At 41.8% G+C, this 23,869-nt stretch overlaps 1 protein-coding gene across 2 annotated transcripts; it reads left to right on the top strand.

The window, feature by feature from the left end:
• Positions 1-1,939: 1,939 nt before the first annotated feature.
• On the top strand, positions 1,940-23,212 carry HSDL1 (hydroxysteroid dehydrogenase like 1). 2 transcript variants are annotated; one of them, XM_073307516.2, is made up of 5 exons: positions 1,940-2,146; positions 15,405-15,637; positions 16,251-16,696; positions 18,638-18,868; positions 20,295-23,212. In XM_073307516.2, the coding sequence occupies exons 2-5, from the start codon at positions 15,418-15,420 to the stop codon at positions 20,394-20,396; spliced, it is 999 nt and encodes a 332-aa protein (XP_073163617.1). In that variant the 5' UTR covers positions 1,940-2,146; positions 15,405-15,417; the 3' UTR covers positions 20,397-23,212. The 2 variants fall into 2 exon arrangements, with proteins under 2 accessions (XP_073163617.1, XP_073163616.1); XM_073307515.2 differs by lacking the exon at positions 1,940-2,146 and adding an exon at positions 5,949-6,383.
• Positions 23,213-23,869: the final 657 nt, after the last annotated feature.

Consider the following 23,869-nt stretch of genomic DNA (forward strand, 5'->3'; position numbering starts at 1 on the left):
CGGAGCGTCCCGCCCCCCGACCTTACCAGCAAGGAGTCAGGTGGTCGGGGAGGGGGCGGGGCCGGTGCTGGAGGAGACCAGAACGTGGGACAGCCCCGTCCCCGTCCGCCGCGCGCGCAGGTACGGGGAGTCAGCAGGCGCTGGGCCGAAGGGAAATGGGAGGAGGAGGGTCGCGCTAGCGTGTGGGAAATGCGGGGAGTGAGGGTCCCGGGAGGCGGGATGGGGTAAGGGGGGTCTGGGCAGAGGGGAAAGGGGTCTGGATTAGGGGGTATATGTGGAGGAGGAGGAGGGTCTGGAGAGGGTGTGGGATATGCGGGGAGTGAGGGTCTAGGAAGGCGGGATGGGGTAAGGGGGGTCTGGGGAGAGGGGTCTGGCTTAGGGGATATATGTGGAGGAGGAGGAGGAGGAGGGTCTGGGTGAGGGGAAGGGGCGGGGGTCTGGCCAGGGTGTGGGATATGTGGGGAGTGAGGGTCTAGGGAGGCGGGATGGGGTAAGGGGGTCTGGGCAGAGGGGAAAGGGGTCTGGCTTAGGGGGTATATGTGGAGGAGGAGGGTCTGGGTGAGGGGAAGGGGGGGTCTGGCCAGGGTGTGGGATATGTGGGGAGTGAGGGTCTAGGGAGGCGGGATGGGGTAAGGGGGTCTGGGCAGAGGGGAAAGGGGTCTGGCTTAGGGGGTATATGTGGAGGAGGAGGAGGAGGGTCTGGGTGAGGGGAAGGGGGGGTCTGGCCAGGGTGTGGGATATGTGGGGAGTGAGGGTCTAGGGAGGCGGGATGGGGTAAGGGGGTCTGGGCAGAGGGGAAAGGGGTCTGGCTTAGGGGGTATATGTGGAGGAGGAGGAGGGGGGTCTGGCCAGGGTGTGGGATATGTGGGGAGTGAGGGTCTAGGGAGGCGGGATGGGGTAAGGGGGTCTGGGCAGAGGGGAAAGGGGTCTGGCTTAGGGGATATATGTGGAGGAGGAGGGTCTGGGTGAGGGGAAGGGGGGGTCTGGCCAGGGTGTGGGATATGTAGGGAGTGAGGATCTAGGGAGGCGGGATGGGGTAAGGGGGTCTGGGCAGAGGGGAAAGGGGTCTGGCTTAGGGGGTATATGTGGAGGAGGAGGAGGGGGGTCTGGCCAGGGTGTGGGATATGTGGGGAGTGAGGGTCTAGGGAGACAGGGGATTGGGTAAGGGGGTCTGGGCAGATGGGAAAGGGGTCTGGCTTAGGGAGTATATGTGGAGGAGGGTGTGGGTGAGGCGAAGGGGGTCTAAGTAGGGGGTGGGTGGGAGATGGAGTTTCCTGGACTATAAGACCAGGAGGAACCACACTGTGGTTTTCTGGTCTGACCTCTTCTAACTCAGGTCATGGATTTCCCTGAACTAATTCCTGTTTGAACTAGAGTACTGTATATCTTTTAGAAAAACATCCAACTTTGATTTAAAAGTTGCTAGTTTTGGAGAATCCACCATGACCTTGGTAAATTGTTAAAAATGTACACCTTCAGATTTGTCTAGCTTCAACTTCTGGCTATCGGAGCTTGTTATTCCTTTCTCTGCTAGGGTTTCCAACCCTCCTGGTTTCACCGAGAGTCTCCCGGAATCAGGCCCTATCTCCCGGAGGCTACTGAAGCCAAACTGGGAGATTTTAGGCCCTAAAAGTCTGGGGGTGCAGTGGGGTTAAGGCAGGCTCCCTACGTTCCCCCTACCCCGCGTCACTCCCGAAAGCGGCTGGCACATCCCTTTGGCAGCAGCTCCTAGGTGGGGGGAGGGATGGGGACAGCGGGCTCGGGACTCTGTGCACTGCCCCGCCCTATGTGCCAACTCCACAGCTCCCATTGGCCGGGAACTGTGACCTGTGGGGGCGGTGCCTGTGAGCGCGGGCAGTGTGTGGAGACCTTCCCCGCCCTCCCTCCCCCCCTCCTCGCACACACCTAGGAGCCGCTGCCAGAGGGACATGTCAGCTGCTTCCGGGAGCGGTGCAGAGCCAGGGTAGGCAGGGAGCTTGCCTTAGCCCCGCTGTGCAGCCAACCGGGAGCCGCCTGAGGTAAGCGCCTCCTGGCTGGAGCCCACGCCCTCCTGCGCCCCAGCCCTGAGTCCTGTTCATACATCCAAGAATTGTATCAGCCCTTTTGGCCATAGTATCTCACTGCAAGCTCATGTTCAGTTGATCCTGTAAGTATGGGCTACATTCTTTGTTCCTAGATTAATGACTTTGCATTTTAATATGACCAAATGTATACTGTTTATTTTCGCCCAGTTTTCCAGCAATCCAGATCACTCTAGATCAGTGACCTGTACTCTTCATTATTTACCATGCACCCAATGTTTGTGTTATCTTTAAACTTTTTCAATGATTTATTTCAGAGTAGCAGCCGTGTTAGTCTGTATTCAGAAAAGGAGTACTTGTGTTAGTCTCTAAGGTGCCACGAGTACTCCTTTTCTTTTTTCAATGATTTATGTTTTCTTCCAGCTCATTGATAAAAATATTAAATAGCATAGGCCCAAATTCACTGTACACACCCACACAATGATATTCCCCTTTTACGACTACATTATGAAACCTGTACTTTAGCCAGTTTTTAATCCATTTAATGTGTGTCAGGTTAATTTTGTAACATTTTAATCTTTTAATGAAAATGTCATACGGTACCAGGTCAACTGTCTTACAGAAGTCCAAGTATGTTGCAGCAATACTATTACCTTTATCAACCAAACTAGTAATTTCATTTAAAAAACAAAACAGACGATATCAAGTTAGTTTGACAGGATCTATTTTTCATAAATACATGACGAATGGCATTAATTATATTACTCTCCTTTAATTCTTTATTGTTTGAGTCCTGTATCAGCCACTCTGTTATTTTGCTCAGGATTGATATCTGGCTGACAGGCCTATGGTTACCTGAATCATCTTGTTTACCCTTTAAAATGTTGGCACATTAGCTTTCTTCCATTTTCTGGAATTACCCCAATGTAAATTGACACACATGGTCCAGCAAACTCCTTGGGCTGGCTCTTGTAAATCTCTTGGATTTAAGTTACCTGGACTTGCTGATTTTAAAATGTTTAACTTCGGTAGCTGCTGTTTAACAGCCTTCTGTGTTACTATTAGAATGGAAAGTGTTTTTTTATCTTATAAGATAACTACATTATCTCTGTTTTTTACCCCAAATACAGAACAGAAATATTTATTGAACTTTCTGCATTATTATTGAAGGCTCTACCATTTCCATCTAGTAATGGACTGATACCATTGTTAGGATTCTTTTTGTCCCTAATCTTAAAAATACCACCCGCTCCTTCTTATTTTCCTTAACTCTACTTTCCACAGATTGTTCCTTGTTTCTTTCAGCTTCCCTTATCAACGTTCTACAATTCCTGGTTTCTGATTTAATCAACCTCCCCTTCAATTTGTTATATTGTTTTATTTGTTACAGCTGCCTTTACTTCCCCTCTAAGCCAAGTGTTTTTTATCCAGTACAATCTTCTTTCTCAATTGTGTGACTGTGGCTTTTTGGGTCTCCAGTAAAATGTTCTTGAACAATTTCCAATTATTCACATTTTTCTGTTTAAATGTCATTTGGCTCATAATAGTTTTCGTTTTATGAAATTAGTCCTTATAAAGCACCAAGTATATGTATTACTGGTTTGAATTTCATTTGGTTTGCACATAACAAATGTGATCACTTGTATCTAAGCTACCCCAAAATTTTAGTTCTGTGATCAGTTCCTTTTTCTATCAAGAGAAGATCTAATATTGAATTCCCCCATGTTGGTTGTAATGCTTTTGAGATAGGAAATTGTTGTCTCAGTTTTGAAATACTGAGGATGTTTTAGTACTGGCAGCATATGAAACCTCCAGTGTCTGTTGCTCAGATTGAAGTCCCCCATGGTCATGCAGCTCTTTTTCTATATGTTCCTAAGGAGCTGGTCATCCTGTTCAAATCTAAGGGTGGTTTGTGGCAGATACTGACTGTTACCCTATCTTGTGCTTTATCTGTCAGGACAGGGGTTCTCAGACTTTTGTACTGGTGACCCCTTTCACACAGAGAGCCTCTGAGTGCGATCTCCACCCCCTTATACATTAAAATTTTTTTTAATATATTTAACACCATTATAAATGCTGGAGGCAAAGTGGGGTTTGGGGTGGAGGCTGACAGGTTGTGAATGCTGTAATAACCTCATGACCCCCTGAGGGGTCCCAACCCCCAGTTTGAGAACCCTTGTGTTAGGACACTGATCCATAAGCATTCAAAATCATTTTCTTCCAAGTTGTCAGTGACTTAGAAGCAGGTAATGTCATTTTTGACATGGAGTGTTACTTCCCTTCCCCTTTTGCCCACTAAATCCTGAATAATTAGGTTATAACCTTGATGGTTCTGGACGCAGGTGGGGAGAGGAGGTCTGGGTGAGAGGAGAACATATATTACAGCATTCTACAGTCACTACTTCTTGGTAATTGCTTTGCCTCATTCAGGTTGGATGGCTTAGTGAATGAAGCAGAGATGCATTCATTGAACAGGGAAGATACATTATTATTTTAATGCATTACTGTATCAGTATATTTCATTTATTAAAATATTTAAAAATAAGTAGATAATTTTCCCAGTGGGAATTAATATTTTAAAAATTCTTTGAAAGCAATTGTTCTCCTCTTTGTTTCTATTTTTAATAAGCTGTTTAAAAGTAAGTGCTGTAACTCTTTCTCATTCACTGTGCATCATGCATCTTGTGTGCTCAGTCAGGAATTGATCATTCTGAATTAATAGTATGTGATTAACAACTGCCTCCTAATCCACATGTAGCATATGGGGGAACTGGGAAGCACAGATAAAGAACCAATTTCAGCCTCGCAGAGTTAGGCCTGTGTGTCTGATGATAATTGGGCTTTTCTTGGCTTTTGCGTGCTTGACTGTGCTTTGCATGAAGTATTTGTATAATTCAGATACTGTGTGCTGCACTAAACATGAGTTAGTGTTTTGCTTGACAAAGATGGACTTGCATACCTTTTTTTATACAATTAAGCACGTGCATAAGTGCTTTACTGAATTGGAGCCTTAGTGTCCAGTGGGTAGAGCACTGGATTGGAAGCCCAGGAGATGACTTTCTGCTTCATTTTTCCCATCTGCCAAATCGGGATTGAGATACTCTTCCCCACTTCATAAATTACTCCGTGCCCATGGATGAAAATGGTATAAATACTTTGCTCTTTCCATATAGCACTAAGTCTTATTGTTAGTATTAAACAAATAATGATAATCTGTTTGTTGATAATTTCTTAACATTCATAATCATTGTGTATTGACTGCTCAAAATGTTTAGGAACCATAACAAAATTGTTATACCCATGTTCTTGATATTTGTAATGTATAGTTGACTTAAGTAGGATTTTTGTCTCTTGAATTCTCATTTTTCTCTATAAAAAGAATGAACATCATTCTCTGTTTGTCCCTACTGTCATGATGCTCACAAATGTCATCTCCATCGTTGGAAAAACAAAACAAAAGTGAGCATTTTGTTTTCCATAGCAAAAAAATGTAATGGGACAAATTTAGAGTGGCTGGAAAAAGGTATAATTCAATTGAAGTCTCTGAAATTACTCTGGCTTTCAGTAGGGATAAATATGCCCCAGTGTTACCTTGCGACTGACGCTTCTATCGTGGGCTTACCCCTTTTATATCCAGGTCCTTTTAAGGTATCTACGTCAATGGTAATATAAATACTGTTTTTCCCCAGAAGAAATCAGGGTGGGGAGAATCCCCATTGAACTATGGTTGGGTCCTAGCCTTAAAATCTTTAAGTAATATCAGGTTTCATAGTGGTAGCCGTGTAGTCTGTGTCAGCAAAAAGAACGAGGAGTACTTGTGGCACCTTACAGACTAACAAATTTATTTGGGCATAAGCTTTCGTGGGCTAAAACCCACTTCATCACGAAAGCTTATGCCCAAATAAATTTGTTAGTCTCTAAGGTGCCACAAGTACTCCTTGTTCTTTTTTCAAGTAATATCAGTGTATTGTACAATGGTTACACTGCAAACATAATTTTGCAGCTTACCTTTTTTATAGCATATGCAGGATTTAGATATGTCAGACCTGCTGCTCCTCTTTAAAAGCTGAACATCTGAAAACCTGGATTTTGGATCTTTGACCTGTAGTTTGCCAGTGATGCTCTTGATACACTTGACAGGCATTGTGAGAATCCACTATCCAGGTTTTACTCTGATCTTGAAGCTTCTCACGCTGAAACTATTAAAGCAATGAGCAGAACTTAAGAGAGGATTTGCTTCTTGGTTTATTATTTAAATGCCTTCAAAAGTATAACCAGAAACCTTGGACTAGTTTTTCACACTGTGTGTAAAATTCATGGGTTCCTTGACTTGTGTTCTGATGTAATGTCTGGACTTATCAGGTAAGAAAAAAGCCTATTAAAAATAAAGTGAATATGTTTATGCCACCTACAATCGGCCTCTTTTTGGAAGGAATTATTAATGGGAGGCATTTGTTTTTAAATAATTTAGGGGTAAAAATTCTGCAAGGTAGGAAACTGACGGGGTCAAAAAGCATAGAATAGAAAAGTATTGATATGAGAAAATGGCCTTGAGCAGGGCTTCTCAGACTGGGGTTTGGGACCCCTCAGGGAGTCGTGATGTTATTACATGGGGGGTTACGAGCTGTCAACCTCCACCCCAACCCTGCTTTGCCTCCAGCATTTATAATGGTGTTAAATATATAAAAAAGTGTTTTTAATGTATAAGGGGGATTGCACTCAGAGGCTTGCTGTGTGAAAGGGGTCACCAGTATAAAAGTTTGAGAACCACCGACCTAAAGAGAGGATAGAGTTAGCAAAGGGAAATCATTCAGAGTGAAAAGGGGGATACTTTTTTGGGAGGGGGTGGGGAAGGGGGTTTGTACGTAAATGGCCTTGACTTACACAAGTGAATAAATAGAGAGAAGCAGAGAAACTAATATTCCAGAGAGAGAGTGCTGTGTGAATTTCAGTGTAAATTGAGTGATTGATTGAGGGAACCAAAAGTAGGCATATGGTTAGATTCATTCCTGCTGTGATCAACTGGGGGGTGATTCAACCAGAGAGAACAGGTGGTAGTATTGCTCCCTCGCAGTTGCCACTGGGAAAAGGCAGCTCTGAATTATGTCAGGAACCCTGCTGGTATAGGATGCGCTGGATCAACACATCTCCTAGCTGCTCTGACCCTGCATCCTCTTCAACCAGTGCTACCCACCTGCAGCCCACCTGCATTCTGTGTGCTGCCAGAGATCTCCATCTGCTTCTGCCAGCAAAGACCTTGAGTTGACTTAGCCGATACAGAGAAGCCAAGAGAAATTTCGGGAGGTGTTTCAGTAGTGCATTAAATGTGTGTGTACAACGTCTTAAAGCAGCATCCGATGAAGTGAGCTGTAGCTCACGAAAGCTCATGCTCAAATAAATTGGTTAGTCTCTAAGGTGCCACAAGTCCTCCTTTTCTTTTAGTAATAAGCAACAGTGTCTTGTGTATAGATAAGGAGTGATGACAGCTGGATAATTTACAAACATGAGGATAAAATAGAAGCAGTTTATCCTGAATATAGTTACTCAGGAGGTAATTGTTAAAATAGATCAAAATGGGAATATCCGTGATTGAAATAAAGATAGAACCACCCACATTTAAAAAGAGAATTAAGAAGTTTTGACCATTTACTATTTTTAATACATCTCAAATATTTCATCATAAACTCCCCTCTCTTGTCCTCCATATCCTCTCTAACTTCTCCTTTGGTTTCCTCTTACTCCCGGTTTTCACCATCTCTCATACAGCCCCCTTTCCTGCACACCAAGCAACTTCCTTCATCGCTTTAAACCCTATTTTTGTAATCTTCTATTATTAATCTCTTCCACAATGGTTCTTCTGTGTGTACTTGTGCTGTATTCAGTATTGTATTTGTTTAAATTAGAGTGTACCCCTTCAGGACAGGGACCTAAGCCTTCTGTGTGTTCTGGACAGTGTCATGCACACTTACAGTGCTCTATGAATAAGAAATGAAAATGTCCCACCATGGAAGTTGAGACCTGTCAGGTTAGTTCTGGGATTGCTTTCCAGTGCATTCACAGTAGATGCATGCTTGTATAGTCTGCTGTCCTCAGCAGTTCACCAGAGTCTGCATTTGGCAGCCTTCTGGACCTAGTGTAAGAGCTATTAGGTTGGGCAGGCTTTGGTAGAGTCTTATGGTGAATTTTGTTAATAAACAGAGGTTCTCTTATATTTTATTGATCTTGAATTTTTTTCTCTTAAAATGAGGTTCCCAGATGCATTTTGTACTGAGAGCTTCATGCATGCATTAGATTAAAGGGGCACTTTTAGGTCAGTTAAGGACCAGATTTTTTTTTTTAAGCCAATGTATTGTTTTTCCCAGTCCCTTAATCCTTCCCATCGGCAGTGAAAAAGGGTTGCCACCTCTGAGTACAAAAAAAGGGACAGCCAGGATGATCCCGAGCCCATAAAACTGGACAGCTGCCAATTTATGCTAAGCCCCCTTACAGGTTTCTTGGGACAACTACCTCAAAAAAGGGACGATCCTGGGAAAACCTGGACAGGTGGCAACCGTAACTGGGAGTAAATTTTTTTGTGTTTGATGTTCAATGCCAGTAAAACATTCATGTTCCTCATGCAGACTTCAGCATGTTTAACACTATTCAAAAGGGGCTAATCCTTCAGTCATTCCTGAAGTTGTTTTAACATGTTTTGTTGAAAGCACCACCACAGATTGGTCCCTAAAACTGGAAGTTTATCTTATTAGTTTTGCCACTGCCTTTATGAACTCAATTTAAAATTAAAATGATTTTGCTTTTCAGTTAGAGCCCCTCACAGCAGCATCTGATAGAAGATATTCCTCCTCCTTAAAAATGTGAAGTTAATTTCAGTTTTCAGATTTAAATGAATGCAAAGTATATTTTACTTAGTTCGGAAAAAATAAATTCAGACTCTTACAAGCACTTGAGATTTTTATGACTTCAAAGAATTATCATTTATTTCATAATGGCCAGAAGTGCAGTGGATGATTTGGAGAACAAATGGAAGGATAAGGTCCCTGCCCTGAAGAACTTACAAATTTATAATAGATATGATATGGTGAGTGCGGGTACAAATAATAGGGATGGGAAGGACAAAGGTTAACAGGCAAACTAGCCACGTTATTTCTCCTACAGGATGAGAGAGAAGAGAGAGATTATTTCTGTTTTGAAATAGTCAGAAGGTACTTGGATGCTATGGCAGTGGGGTGATACAAGTAAATAAATCATAGAGTAACTCAGTTTAGGTATGTGTACAAACAGGTGGGAAAACCAAGTTGTTTTCCATTATTATAATTGAATCACTTGTAGCTGTTGCAGTTGAGGTAAGTTTTTAAGGCAGTATTTGAATGCAGAGAGGGTGGCGGTTTGGTGGATCAGACTTCTGAGGGCATTCTAGAAGGAAACAACCTTCATGGATTATCTGATAGGAGCATTAAATCCATGAGGGCAGTTAAAGGAATAACATCCAAGTTAAAAACCTCCCTTCTGTCTGTATTACTTAATTCTATTACAGGTAATGACTAACTGAAAGAGGTTAGCATAAAAAGTGATTTTTTTCTCAGGTTTGTGTTTTACAGCACTTTGTATATAGTCAGTTTCAAATGTATCTCCTGCATAGATTGTTTGCCCCCTGGTCTGGGTGAATCTCTCTCACACAGCAACATGGTATGTTAAAATATTAGGGCGGGATAAAACTTCAGACAATATATTTGTAAAACCACAAATATTGACACAATGAATCAGCAGTATGTGTAGTATATGACAGACTTCAAAATCAATTTTTGAAATGACTAGATTGTAAATTGATGGTCACTTATAATCAGTGAAAGAGTAATTAATGGCTGCAGAATAAATAACAATAGGCTTTTGAAAAGACTCAAGTAGCTGAATTCAGCTTTTTATATGGTGACAATTCACATGCGCAAAACTAAATTTCACATTAGTACTGCATGTACTTTGTTCTTTTGGGCAACAAACTAGAATTTGAGAGAAGCATTTTGACACACATTTCCAAGTGTTTTGTAGACAACCCAGAGTACATGCACAATTGGAGCCACTGGAGAGTTTACAAATCCCCGAATTAGTTGTGTGTATGTTGTGCGTTGGGCATGCACTTTTGAACATGTGAACCTTTATGTTGTGATGTGTTAGTTTTTGCTTATTTCTGCAGACTAAGAAGATGGACTATAGTTTGATCTAGTAAAATAAGAAATATGCTGTTCCATTTAGCTCAAAGTGGTGATAATTTTTCACATGCTGATTAAGCTTCACAATTAGTATATTTTATCCAAAAGAAGCAGATTGCAATCTGCTTTATAGACAATATATAGGTCACTAGACCCTTCACTAAAATGTATCATTTCGGGAGTAGGATGTGGCATAAACTTAATATTCCAAAGCTAGGAATACTGCATATTAATTTAGGAGAGAAAGGGAAGAATATCTTCAACTGAAACAATAGGAGAAACATAGATCTGTCAGAACAGAATGGCCAGAGTTGGAGTTTAGTTGGGACAGACAGTCCTTTTTTTACCCCACCCCCACCCCACCCCCGGCCAATACTGTACTTTATGACTGTAACTATAGGTTTTCAGAAGCTTGCTTTTTTGTTCACCCTGTGTGTCTGACCAGTAGAACTATATTAATCTCGTAGCTTTTCTTCATGATCATGTTGAAGTCATTGACAAAACAATGACTTCAGAAAAACTGCAGAAAAACCTGAGTGTCTCTGGATTAAGTTTAGAAGTGTGTGCAACAAGAGTGATGTAGTGGTGGGAGTCTGCTATAGACCACCGGACCAGGGGGATGAGGTGGATGAGGCTTTCTTCCGGCAGCTCACGGAAGCTACTAGATCGCATGCCCTGATTCTCATGGGTGACTTTAATTTTCCTGATATCTGCTGGGAGAGCAATACAGCGGTGCATAGACAATCCAGGAAGTTTTTGGAAAGCGTAGGGGACAATTTCCTGGCGCAAGTGCTAGAGGAGCCAACTAGGGGGGGTGCTTTTCTTGACCTGCTGCTCACAAACCGGGTAGAATTAGTGGGGGAAGCAAAAGTGGATGGGAATCTGGGAGGCAGTGACCATGAGTTGGTTGAGTTCAGGATCCTGACGCAGGGAACAAAGGTAAGCAGCAGGATACGGACCCTGGACTTCAGGAAAGCAGACTTCGACTCCCTCAGGGAACGGATGGCCAGGATCCCCTGGGGGACTAACTTGAAGGGGAAAGGTTTCAGAGGAACAGCCGTGTTAGTCTGTATTCGCAAAAAGAAAAGGAGTGCCACAAGTACTCAACTAAGGTGCCACAAGTACTCCTTTTCTTTTTGAAGGGGAAAGGAGTCCAGGAGAGCTGGCTGTATTTCAAGGAATCCCTGTTGAGGTTACAGGGACAAACCATCCCGATGAGTCGAAAGAATAGTAAATATGGCAGGCGACCAGCTTGGCTTAATGGTGAAATCCTAGCGGATCTTAAACATAAAAAAGAAGCTTACAAGAAGTGGAAGGTTGGACATATGACCAGGGAAGAGTATAAAAATATTGCTCGGGCATGTAGGAATGTTATCAGGAGGGCCAAATCGCACCTGGAGCTGCAGCTAGCCAGAGATGTCAAGAGTAACAAGAAGGGTTTCTTCAGGTATGTTGGCAACAAGAAGAAAGCCAAGGAATGTGTGGGCCCCTTACTGAATGAGGGAGGCAACCTAGTGACAGAGGATGTGGAAAAAGCTAATGTACTCAATGCTTTTTTTGCCTCTGTTTTCACTAACAAGGTCAGCTCCCAGACTGCTGCGCTGGGCATCACAAAATGCAGAAGAGATGGCCAGCCCTCTGTGGAGATAGAGGCGGTTAGGGACTATTTAGAAAAGCTGGACGTGCACAAGTCCATGGGGCCGGACGAGTTGCATCTGAGAGTGCTGAAGGAATTGGTGGCTGTGATTGCAGAGCCACTGGCCATTATCTTTGAAAACTCGTGGCGAACCGGGGAAGTCCCGGATGACTGGAAAAAGGCTAATGTAGTGCCAATCTTTAAAAAAGGGAAGAAGGAAGATCCTGGGAACTACAGGCCAGTCAGCCTCACCTCAGTCCCTGGAAAAATCATGGAGCAGGTCCTCAAAGAATCAATCCTGAAGCACTTGCATGAGAGGAAAGTGATCAGGAACAGCCAGCATGGATTCACCAAGGGAAGGTCATGCCTGACTAATCTAATCGCCTTTTATGATGAGATTACTGGTTCTGTGGATGAAGGGAAAGCAGTGGATGTATTGTTTCTTGACTTTAGCAAAGCTTTTGACACGGTCTCCCATAGTATTCTTGTCAGCAAGTTAAGGAAGTATGGGTTGGATGAATGCACTATAAGGTGGGTAGAAAGCTGGCTAAATTGTCGGGCTCAACGGGTAGTGATCAATGGCTCCATGTCTAGTTGGCAGCCGGTATCAAGTGGAGTGCCCCAAGGGTCGGTCCTGGGGCCGGTTTTATTCAATATCTTCATAAATGATCTGGAGGATGGTGTGGATTGCACTCTCAGCAAATTTGCGGATGATACTAAACTGGGAGGAGTGGTAGATACGCTGGAGGGGAGGGATAGGATACAGAAGGACCTAGACCAATTGGAAGATTGGGCCAAAAGGAATCTGATGAGGTTCAATAAGGATAAGTGCAGGGTCCTGCACTTAGGACGGAAGAACCCAATGCACAGCTACAGACTAGGGACCGAATGGCTAGGCAGCAGTTCTGCAGAAAAGGACCTAGGGGTGACAGTGGACGAGAAGCTGGATATGAGTCAGCAGTGTGCCCTTGTTGCCAAGAAGGCCAATGGCATTTTGGGATGTATAAGTAGGGGCATAGCGAGCAGATCGAGGGACGTGATCGTTCCCCTCTATTCGACATTGGTGAGGCCTCATCTGGAGTACTGTGTCCAGTTTTGGGCCCCACACTACAAGAAGGATGTGGATAAATTGGAGAGAGTCCAGCGAAGGGCAACAAAAATGATTAGGGGACTGGAACACATGAGTTATGAGGAGAGGCTGAGGGAGCTGGGATTGTTTAGCCTGCAGAAGAGAAGAATGAGGGGGGATTTGATAGCTGCTTTCAACTACCTGAAAGGGGGTTCCAAAGAGGATGGCTCTAGACTGTTCTCAATGGTAGCAGATGACAGAACGAGGAGTAATGGTCTCAAGTTGCAGTGGGGGAGGTTTAGATTGGATGTTAGGAAAAACTTTTTCACTAAGAGGGTGGTGAAACACTGGAATGCGTTACCTAGGGAGGTGGTAGAATCTCCTTCCTTAGAGGTTTTTAAGGTCAGGCTTGACAAAGCCCTGGCTGGGATGATTTAACTGGGAATTGGTCCTACTTCGAGCAGGGGGTTGGACTAGATGACCTTCTGGGGTCCCTTCCAACCCTGATATTCTATGATTCTATGATTCTATGAACAAGCAATGAATTCTATTAGATTGTATGTGGGCTGCACTTTCTACAGTATTTTGTGTATCCAGGCTACAGTATAAGCATCCCACAATTAGTAAGTAACTATACAAACACTGAGCTGTGCATGTCTTTTAATTAATGGAGAGGAGTGGTTCCCATAAACTTCTTTATTCTGTTATAGAATTCTAACTCCCTGTTTCTAATCCTATTCTCTTGCCAGTTCCTATGTGTTGCAATCACAGCAGCAGAAAACAATAATGTTCATATCAAAACATTTTACAAGGACTTGTAGGAGTGGAAAATGTAGAATATGTTGCAACTATATGCTGTATGTAGCATCTTTAGGCTTGGAAAGATTAGATTTTTATCGGTAAATGTGGGCATTGATTTCACCACACACGCGCTGACTAAACAGTATTTCTGTAGATACTTTGCTTATCTTTAAATTTCAATTAAGATAAATTCTTCTTGAGAACTTGTTAGAGGCTGTTATTAAATAATTGTCTGACACCCCAACATTTTCCTGCAACTGTGCAAATATAAATAGATGATAAAAAAAAGCTTTAAACCCCAAATTTTGTGAAACTATGAACATGTAAATTGATAAAAATAGAAAAAAGCTTAAAAATAAACATAGATATTATCTGTCAAAATTAGGAAAAAAAAAATTAATTCTGCCAAGCCTGAATATCTCCCATGCCCAAATGCTTCAGAGGAGTAAACAATACAATTACAGAGATAAATCTGAAACAATAGCAGAGAGGAAATTAAATAATACATAGGAGGGATGAAAGTGATCTTTTCACCTGAGATTTGAAAACAAATGGAAAGCCAAATGTGGAGGTGGGGAGGAGATAGATAAAGGGAAACAATGTTAGGCAGTTGGAGTAGCAAAGCAGAAGTATTTTGCACCAACCGTGGTGAAATTTGTGGGGGGCTGGGACAGAAAGAAGAGAGAGGTGCTGAATAAGCAGAAGCAGGCATGAAGAAATGAGCATGAGGCCAGTGCAAGGCCATGTAGTTTCTTCAAAACAAGGACTGCAGTTTTGATCTTGGAGGTAATAGGGAATTAGAGGTGTTGTAGAGTATTGCCCATGTGTGGGAACATGCAGTAGGACGGGTGAAATCATCATTCACGTGACAGTCTGGAGATAGGACTTGAGGCACCAAGAATCTAGAACTGTAGGGCTGGAAGGGATGAAGTCTAGCCCTCTGTCCTGAGGCAGGACCAAGTAAACATAGACCATCACTGATAGGTATTTGTCCAACCTGTTCTTAAAAACCTCCAATGATGGGGATTCCACAACCTCCCCTGGCAGGCGTTTCCAGTGCTTAACCACCTTATCATTAGAAAGATTTTCCAAATATCTAACCAAAATCTTCCTTGCTTCATATTAAGCGCCTTACCTTCACTAGGCATGGAGAACAACTGATCAACATCCTCTTTGTAACTGGCTGTTATCAGGTCCCTCATTAGTCGTCTTATCTCAAGACTAAATACACACAGATTTTTTACCTTTCCTAATAGGTCAGGTTTTCTAAACCTTTTTCATTTTTGCTGCTGTCTGGGGAAGAGTTGCAATAAAGAAGCAAAGAAAAGATGAACTATGGATTAGGATTTTAAGTAGGGTGGATTTGAAGCAATCATATTTTGTGGGGAGATGGTGATAAATTGACTTACATTAAGGGAAAAGGAAAGTCAGTCTGCTGCTGCTAACAGTGGAGTTTCCAAATGTTAGACAGTTGCATGGTTCTGTGTTGGTGTCCTGACTTCCTTCCATCTTGAAATTTTACTAAACATCAGTACAAAAAGAGTAAAATTCCACCTCATTTCAATCAGATTATTCTCTGTTCTAAAGCTATGGTCAGTTTAATATTTGTGTTCTGCTAAACAGAGGGGTTTTAATAATCACCTATATATCACCTGCGTTTTCTTTTTTAGATTTCTGATTGCCATGGCTGCAGTTGACAGTTTCTACCTCTTGTACCGGGAGATTGGTCGTTCTTGTCATTGTTATGTGGAGGCACTGGCTTTAGTTGGAGCCTGGTATACGGCCAGAAAATGCTTCACTCTTGTATGTGATTCTTACAGCTTGATCAGGCTGCATTTCATTCCCAAGCTGGTGAGCAGGGCTGATTTGGTCAAGCAGTATGGAAGATGGGCTGTAGTCACTGGTAAGAGAACGTTGTTTTCATCTGTATTTTATTTGAAAGATACTTTCCCCCTCCTTGCGCTTAGTTATTATCTACCCTTTGGTGATACATGTACTATATTTTGTGGAGCTATTTTTCAGATGAATCTGGACCTTTCATAGTAAATACTGGCCCTGAAATAACAGCATTGACAATTAAACTCTCCAGCACTTTTCATCCCTTTTAAACAGAGGATCCAGTCTCTCAGTGTTTAGGGGGGTCCTACTGACTTCAGTTGTGCTCTTACAATCTGACACCACCTCTTTCCATGCAAATATTACTGAATTCTGCCATTCTTTTTCCTTTACTTAGCCACTCTGCTGCTTCTGCATGTCTGATCAGACTCATCAGCCATTGACATCTAAGAAGATGAGCAGAGACCACTAGTTGAAAAGTGACTATTGAAGTAGCAGAATGGCAGGCAGATATGTACCCACTGTCTTGTTCATACTCCTTGTATAACGACTTACACAACGCACTCAGATTTGGCGCAGGGTAAAATTTGCACCTCTGACATATTCTCTTCACCAGACTTGCCTCAGTCTTCTAGTCCTGTATTCTAAACCCTACACCACTATGTTACTTTCTACTGTAGGTAGCACAGCTGGTATTGGAAAAGCCTATGCGGAGGAACTGGCAAGCCGTGGCATCAACATTATCTTAATCAGCCGGAGCAAAGAGAAGCTGGAGGCCGTAGCTAAAGACATAGCCGAAACCTATAAAGTTGAAACTGCTGTTATAGTAGCAGATTTCAGCAAAGGTCGTGAGGTTTACTCTTCCATTAAGGAAGCCCTAAGAGACCAAGACATTGGGATTTTGGTGAATAATGTAGGAGTGTTTTATTCCTACCCGGAATATTTTACCAGGTTGTCTGAGGACAAAGTGTGGGAAATTGTCAATGTAAATATTGCTGCTGCTAACATGATGGTGCATATAGTGCTGCCAGGAATGGTACAGAGGAAAAGAGGTGCGATTGTGAATGTTTCTTCTGGATCTTGCTGCAAACCCACACCACAGATGGCAGCGTATTCAGCCTCCAAGGTAAGCCAGGGGGCAGAATGTGCTTCACCCTACCGTGCCAGTTGGGAGCTTCGCTAGCTCATGCAGAGGGGCATGAGGCTATTTATTTGTATTGTGGTAGTGCTTCAGAGCTTCAGTCGTGGATCAGGGCACCATTTGGTAAACGCTATACAAAAAATGGCTTCACCTGTTGGTCCATTTAGAGTGGCTGGTGTTACAAATGACGCTAGCCTGAGCCTTCTGCAGCACAAGGCCTGGGCCTCCTCTCTACACAGGGATGCAAAAGAGAGGGAAGGCTCTGGACTTCATTCTTTGCCTCTCCCCTCTAGGCACCCACACAGGGCAAGTCCCAGATCATTTCAGATGTTTTAAGATATATTCTACCTAACTAAAACATAAGAGACTCTAAGGTTCTTCTCATATAATGCTTATTTTTTAAGAAGCAAAGTGTTCCCAGTAATTTGCTGTGGATTACAGTAAACTAGTAAACCTCTAAAAGAAGTTTAGCATAGCTACTTGCCGGTAGTTTTTGTTGTTGTTAAATTAATCTTTTATTAAATGTTACTTTCAGAACAGTAAAGTGCTATTTTTTGCAACATTTAGAGAAAAGGATGTGCCTTAATGTCTCACTTACCTAGATGTGGAATTTCATATATTAATATTACAGTACTGCCTAGAAGTTTTAGAAGTGACCCAAATCTTTGTGATAGCAGTAGAACTAGTATCAGAGACTTCCTGCCTCCTCCATACAAGATCCCATGAAGGGGTAGGATTACTAAAGCCCCATTCCTGTAATACTTTAAGCATGTGAGTAATCCCACTGACTTCAGTTGAACTACTAACAGGCTAAGTGTTTGGAGGATCAGGGCCAAGGCTGCCAGGAAATAGAGAAGCACTAGTGGGGCTGTGGACATTGCAGGTTCAGTTTCTGCTTCAGGCAAATTATTTTTATTTTTAAAGTTTGTGGGGGGGTTGTTTTTAATGTTTAGTTTGTTTCCCCTCCCCACAAGCAGAGTGAGTTTGGGAAGGGAAGATGACTACCTTCTTCCCACTACGCCCCATACGCAATTGTGGGAGAGAATCCCATGAGTCATCATCCAGCAGTGGAGCAATGCAGGAAGGATGTGCAAGTGTGGCAATCCAGGATCGTACTGGCTGGCCACTAAGTTACCAGCACTGCACTGATGTCGCAGGCATCTGACTAACCATTTACCATGGTAGCACTGCAGCATACAACGTTACAGCAATGTTACTACTATGAGAAGAGTGTACCAAACTTATTTATTGTGCTGTGCTTGATCTCCATAATCCCCGCTATCAGGTTTATGATGCCAAAGGTTAGTTTTTAAATTGGGGAGTTAAATGAGCTGAGGAAGGTGTTTGGGCCATACCCATACATTTAGGCCTTAATTCTGTAAACATGCATGTGTGTAATTTTACACATGAGTACTTGTTAGCTTCAGTGAGAATACGTGCATTTGAAAAGTTAAGCACATGTATAATGTTTGCAGGAGCAGGACCTAAATGACTACACACAGTGCTGGCTAATGCACCAAGTAAACTGCGGAGGGAGGGGGGGGGGGTATTAAAGAAAAAATGTTTCACTTGTAAGTTCAGGTAGTGTTTGCAACAATAGTAGGCTTCAATACAACAAAAAATCAGCCAGAAGTAAGTGTCTTTAAAATTGACATACCTTTAAACTAATTAACTGGGTCTCCTACAATTTGCTGAAAAAACCAAACACATGCTGAAAACGGGGAACCATGGTCATGCTATAAAAACATATTTTGGGTTTTTTTCTAGTATTTGTCAAAATATGCGGGTTTTTTTATAACCCTTTTGTCAGAATAGTAGTATAATTTCCAAGATAATAGTTTTAATAATACTTTACACCAAGACTTTATTCTCCCTCTCCCCCATGCAAAACTGAGGAATCCTAATTTTCTGCTTTTATCTTACCAGGCCTACTTGGACCACTTCAGTAGAGCACTACATTACGAATATGCTTCAAAAGGAATCTTTATTCAGAGTTTAATCCCATTCTTCATCTCCACAAAAATGACACAATTTGGTGATCACATTCTGTCAAACAAGTTTTTGTTTGTGCCTTCAGCTAAAGTATATGCACGTCATGCTGTTTCCACCCTTGGGATATCCAGAAGGACTACAGGATACTGGATCCATTCTATTCAGGTAACAATTAATCCAACTAGTTTACATTAGTAAATCTCATTACCTTTTCAAAGGGGGAAATTTAATCTTTTGGCTTCCATTGATTTTCATGGGAGTTGAGAAGCTAAAACAAGTGCAACGTTTTGGACATTTCTTTCTAATCTGCAGCACAAACCAGTCAACCTAAATTAGGGTGACCAAATGTCCCATTTTTAAAGGGGCAGTCCAGTTTTTGGGGATTTTTCTTAAATAGGTGCCTATTACCCCCAACCCCTGTCCTGTTTTTTCACAGTTGCTATCTGGTCACCCTAACCTAAACCAGAGGCACTGCTCCATATTTCTTGACCGCTTCCATGTTTAATCAAATTATGACTGGACTATGTATTTTGCTTTAGGAGGAGAGGGAGAATCTGATTGCTACTTTTAATTTGCAGCCCAAATTTTAAAAAATTACATTCAAAAACACATAAAGGGTTACCAAATTAAATTAATAGACAGCAGTTTTAAAACAAACAAAAGGAAGTATTTTTTTCATATAAAACACAGTCAGTCTGCGGAACTCCTTGTCAGAGGATATTGTAAAAGCCAAGACTATAACAGGGTTCAAAAAAGCACTAGATAAGTTCATGGAGGATAGGTCCATCAATGGCTATTAGCTAGGATGGGCAGGAATGGTGTCCCTAGCCTCTGTTTGCCAGAAGCTGGGAATGGTTGACAGGGGATGGATCACTTGATGATTACCTGTTCTGTTCATTCCCTCTGGGGCACCTGGCATTGGCCACTGTTGGAAGACAGGATACTGGGCTAGATGGATCGTTGGTCTGACCCACTATGGCCATTCTTACGTAACATGTTGCATCTCTTTTAACTTGAATATGTCTGTTCTAATTGCATGCTCTTCACAGTTCAATAACTGTTTCCATTGAAATACACTTAAAATTTCCTGAAAATATTTGTGTTTTAAAAAATTGTTACAAAATCTACATCTTTAGCCACAACTACCTGAAAATGTGTCTCCGTTTAATGTAGATTTCCTTTATTGCACAGTATCTGCCCAGAACCTCACTTTGTAAAGGGACTGGTGTGAGCACTAATGACATCTGCTGGCTAATTTGGATCATTTTGTGAAGTGGGAAAGGAGGGACGTAAGGGGTGGAGATTAGGAAAAAATGAAGGAGAGAGCATGGAGTTAGTTGCTTATTCATAAAGATATATTTGCAGAACCTGATCTTACACCTGTATGAGTAAGGTGGTTCTAAGGTGCATAACATTATATTTAGTTACAGCATTTGTTTTTTAATTTTAATAGTCATATACTGTATTTTGTTCTATTTAATGTAAAATAATAAGTGTTGATCAGAAAAGGAGTGGGATTTCCATGGTAGTTTGAAAAACTGCAAGTTTACTGAGAACAGATCCTTTAACCTTTTCCCTCTCTCTTTTGTAGTTTCTGCTTGCACAGTACATACCAGAATGGTTCTGGGTTTGGGGAATGCAGATTCTCAACAGTGCTCTACGTCGGGATGCCGTATCCCACAGAATATATTAGGAATATCATCTAGGAAATAGCCAATGTGCTAAACTAGTGCAGTAACCTAATTTGAGCATTGGAAGAACTCTTTTAGAAAAAACAAAGTTTGCTAGTATGTTTTCATCACAAACAATATACGTATCATAGTTACCAGAAAAGTCTGGATCCTGCCCCTCTCTTTGTACTACTGGGCTCAGAGCAAAAGCTAAGCAGGACATAACTGATTTTTGTCGAGTTTAGTTTAGATAGCTAAATCTCTGAGTTTCTCATGTAACTGAATGAGAGTGGGCAGTGTGCTGATCCTGCATGGAATTGACTGGCTTCTGTATGGAAATCCTAATAATATGAATGGGAATTTAGGTAGCCTGGTGTTTTGCAGGATTGGCACTGGAAGAGGTGAAGGGGATCCCAAATCATGTTGTGTTATAAAGACAATCTCAGATTTTAGATAAACTAAATCTCTCTACAGTGGACTATCTTGTGTTGGTGTTCCAGTCTTGTCATTGCAGGTGTTACGTTGAAAAATGTATAAGGTTACTTTTCAAAACTGGGAAAAGGGTAGAATGCATTTAAGCCTTTTTAGTTAATTCTTTTGTTCGTGTGACAGAGCAGCAATAAAGTTCAAATAAAAATGTTTGCTTGCTTGCTTTCCTGTACCAAGTGTGAAAGATTTTGATCCAATTTTCAAGAGGATACTCCATTCATAATCTGATGTCTGAAGAATTTAATCAGATACTTAAACTATTTTAAAAAGTCCGATTTAAGGTAGAGTTTTGAGTTTTTAAAATATATTTAGGTCGTCTTTCTTCTGTAAGTGAAAACCCTATTTAATTTTGTAACATTTGCTTTTATGCAGCTAGTAGCATTTTTTATTACTTTCTGTCCACCTTGTTGTCATACACTATGGTGTTAATACTCACCGCAAAAGCTAAATTTTCTGGGAGTCAAATGTGCAAATTTGTTATTGTCTAGATATAAATCCCATGTTAAACCAGAATCTGAATTGTGCACAGTAGATTTATCACTCAGTTTTCAATGTAATATCATTAGGATTCTGTATTACCACTCCCTTAACTGTTACAGTGAGACCACTAAAAATATAGAATAATGATATTGAAGAAACTTCATGTAGTATCTGGTAGAGCAGTGGATATCTTCTAATTTGTGTTAATAGATCTGCTACCCATGATGACATGATTTGCCCTGTATTCAATGCCAACCTCTTGTGTGGGATACAGGCCTAAAGAGCAGCAGGAACAATGTACAGCTCCACTGTGGGAGGGAGGGAGGCAGGCCATGCAGGAGTACTCTGCACCTCTTGGACAGCAGAGCAGTGCTTCATGGCAGCCACATGGAGAGAGAGAGAGAGAGTTCACATGGGTCCAAGAACTACATCTATTAATTGCCCAGAACCCCACGGTGGAGGGCATATAGCAGGTTATAGCCTCTGATAGAGCCCAGATGATGCAATTGTGGCTGCAAAATAAAACTGGCTCCTTCATGCCTGCTGTGGGTTGGGAAAGTAGGATTCTCCCCCACCACCCAACTCCACTTACCGTAGGTGCACTGTGCAAAGCCTGAATATTTACTTTGTATAGGGGGATTAGAATTCAGCCCCAGTTGAATAAAGGATGGGTGCTGATGCGACTAATTACAAATCTGTTACAAGGTGGCTAATTCTAAAACATATCTTGTGGTATTTTTGGTCAGATCCCTTTAAAATCCAATATACAGACAGTTCATACTGTGAAACCTCACACTGGTTTTTATGAAGTGCTTTATGACTCAGTATATTTGCAATGCTAATTTAGTGATTCGCTGACTGAGTTACTGCCAAGAGTGAAATTCAGTTGGCTCTAACAACTCTAATTAGTCTGTTTCATATAAGCCTATATGATTTGGGTATTGACTTGTGCTCATTAACAAGATTAATCTAGATAACTGTGGGTACGTGCATAAATAGTGTACACAAACTACACCTTTAATTAAAGAAAGACAAACTTTTGTCTTCAAGAAAACACTGATAAAAGGGACTGGTTCTTCAAAAACTTTCACATGTTCAACTTTAAGCATATGAATAGGCTGATACTCAAACTATTCACATAAGTCTTTGCAGGAGTTGGGGTCCTAGTCAGTGACCTGTGAATAAACAAACTCTTTTAATTTTGCCCACTCTCAAACTATATGTAAAAACATATTAAATCAGAAGTTTAACTTATGGTACTGATTTTTATAAAAGTCAAATGGCATATGCATCTAAAGGCTACAAACTTTTCAAAAGTAATTGAAATCAAGTTAAATACCATAAGTATCAATTACTAAAAAAGGAATGTGATATAAATATCATGTGAATGCAACATCAAATAAAGGTAGAAATTAAACAGCCAAGTCAGAGCACTTAAAAACAAAGAATTAGATATAAGTGAGAGAAACAGTAGGTTAAAGATGGACTAGGTTGCCCCCTTTTGAGACAATTTCAGTTGATCATTTGTGACATTAGTTTGCTGGTCTCAAGTAGCTGTTGTCTGTGTTGCAAAATAATGCACAACTTGCACTGGGATAGGACTGCGAAGAACCTTGCACTGTGCCTTTTCTAAGGTGATTTCCTGCTTTAGCTAGTGCCATCAATTTCTGACCTTCATCAGAATTAAAATAATCACTAAATTATTTAAAGGGGAGAGGGGTATCCACCTTTACAAGTGACAAAGTGAAATGAAAGCTTTCTAGTTAACCACACTGTATATAGTGCATCTTTGTACAACTTTCCAAGGCACACAATGTATATTAAACTGTCTATACTGTCAAATAAAAACTGTCTAATGTGTTCATTGGCTATAATCATCTATTTTGTCATGTGACTAAAATTGCCACCGAGGAGCTCACTATTTGTGAGTAATTCCAGATCAAATGTGCTCAATTGACTGAAGAAAACACTTTTCTTCTTAACTACTACCAGTCAAGACTCATGTAGGAGCTGAAAGTTGTTTCTGTTCCCCCAGCTTGTTAATCGTTGCTAGCTTAAATATAATTAGCTGATTATGTGTGAACGGCAGTAGAATCTAGCTTGCTCTATTAAGGTGTATTGGAGCTGCAGGACTAACAATTAAAACATTTGTGACACACTCTGCTATGACTAAGGGTCTAAATTGCACAATACACCACAACTGTTTGTTTATATTAGTTCCTAACTGTGCCATCAGTATTAGCAGTATCAGAGGGGCTAATTATCTGTGGATAGCCATGAATTTGCAGGGCTCTACAGTGGAGGCCGGACTGAGGCTCTGAGCCAGCCAGTCTGCCCCCCAGAACCCAGTTGGAAAGAACTAGCAACTGTGGGGAGCTGCAGTGGACTCTGCCCTGGGTGGGGGTCCCAAGCAGCCCCCCACCCAGGGCAGGTGAAGGGACCCAGGCTCCCCACAGCTGCCAGCACGACTCTCCCCAACCCAGGTCTGGCCAGAGATGGGGGCAGCCAGGAACCACAGCCGGCCACG

This window comes from Lepidochelys kempii, chromosome 12, assembly GCF_965140285.1.
Source record: "Lepidochelys kempii isolate rLepKem1 chromosome 12, rLepKem1.hap1, whole genome shotgun sequence".
NCBI classification, from domain to species: Eukaryota; Metazoa; Chordata; order Testudines; family Cheloniidae; genus Lepidochelys; species Lepidochelys kempii.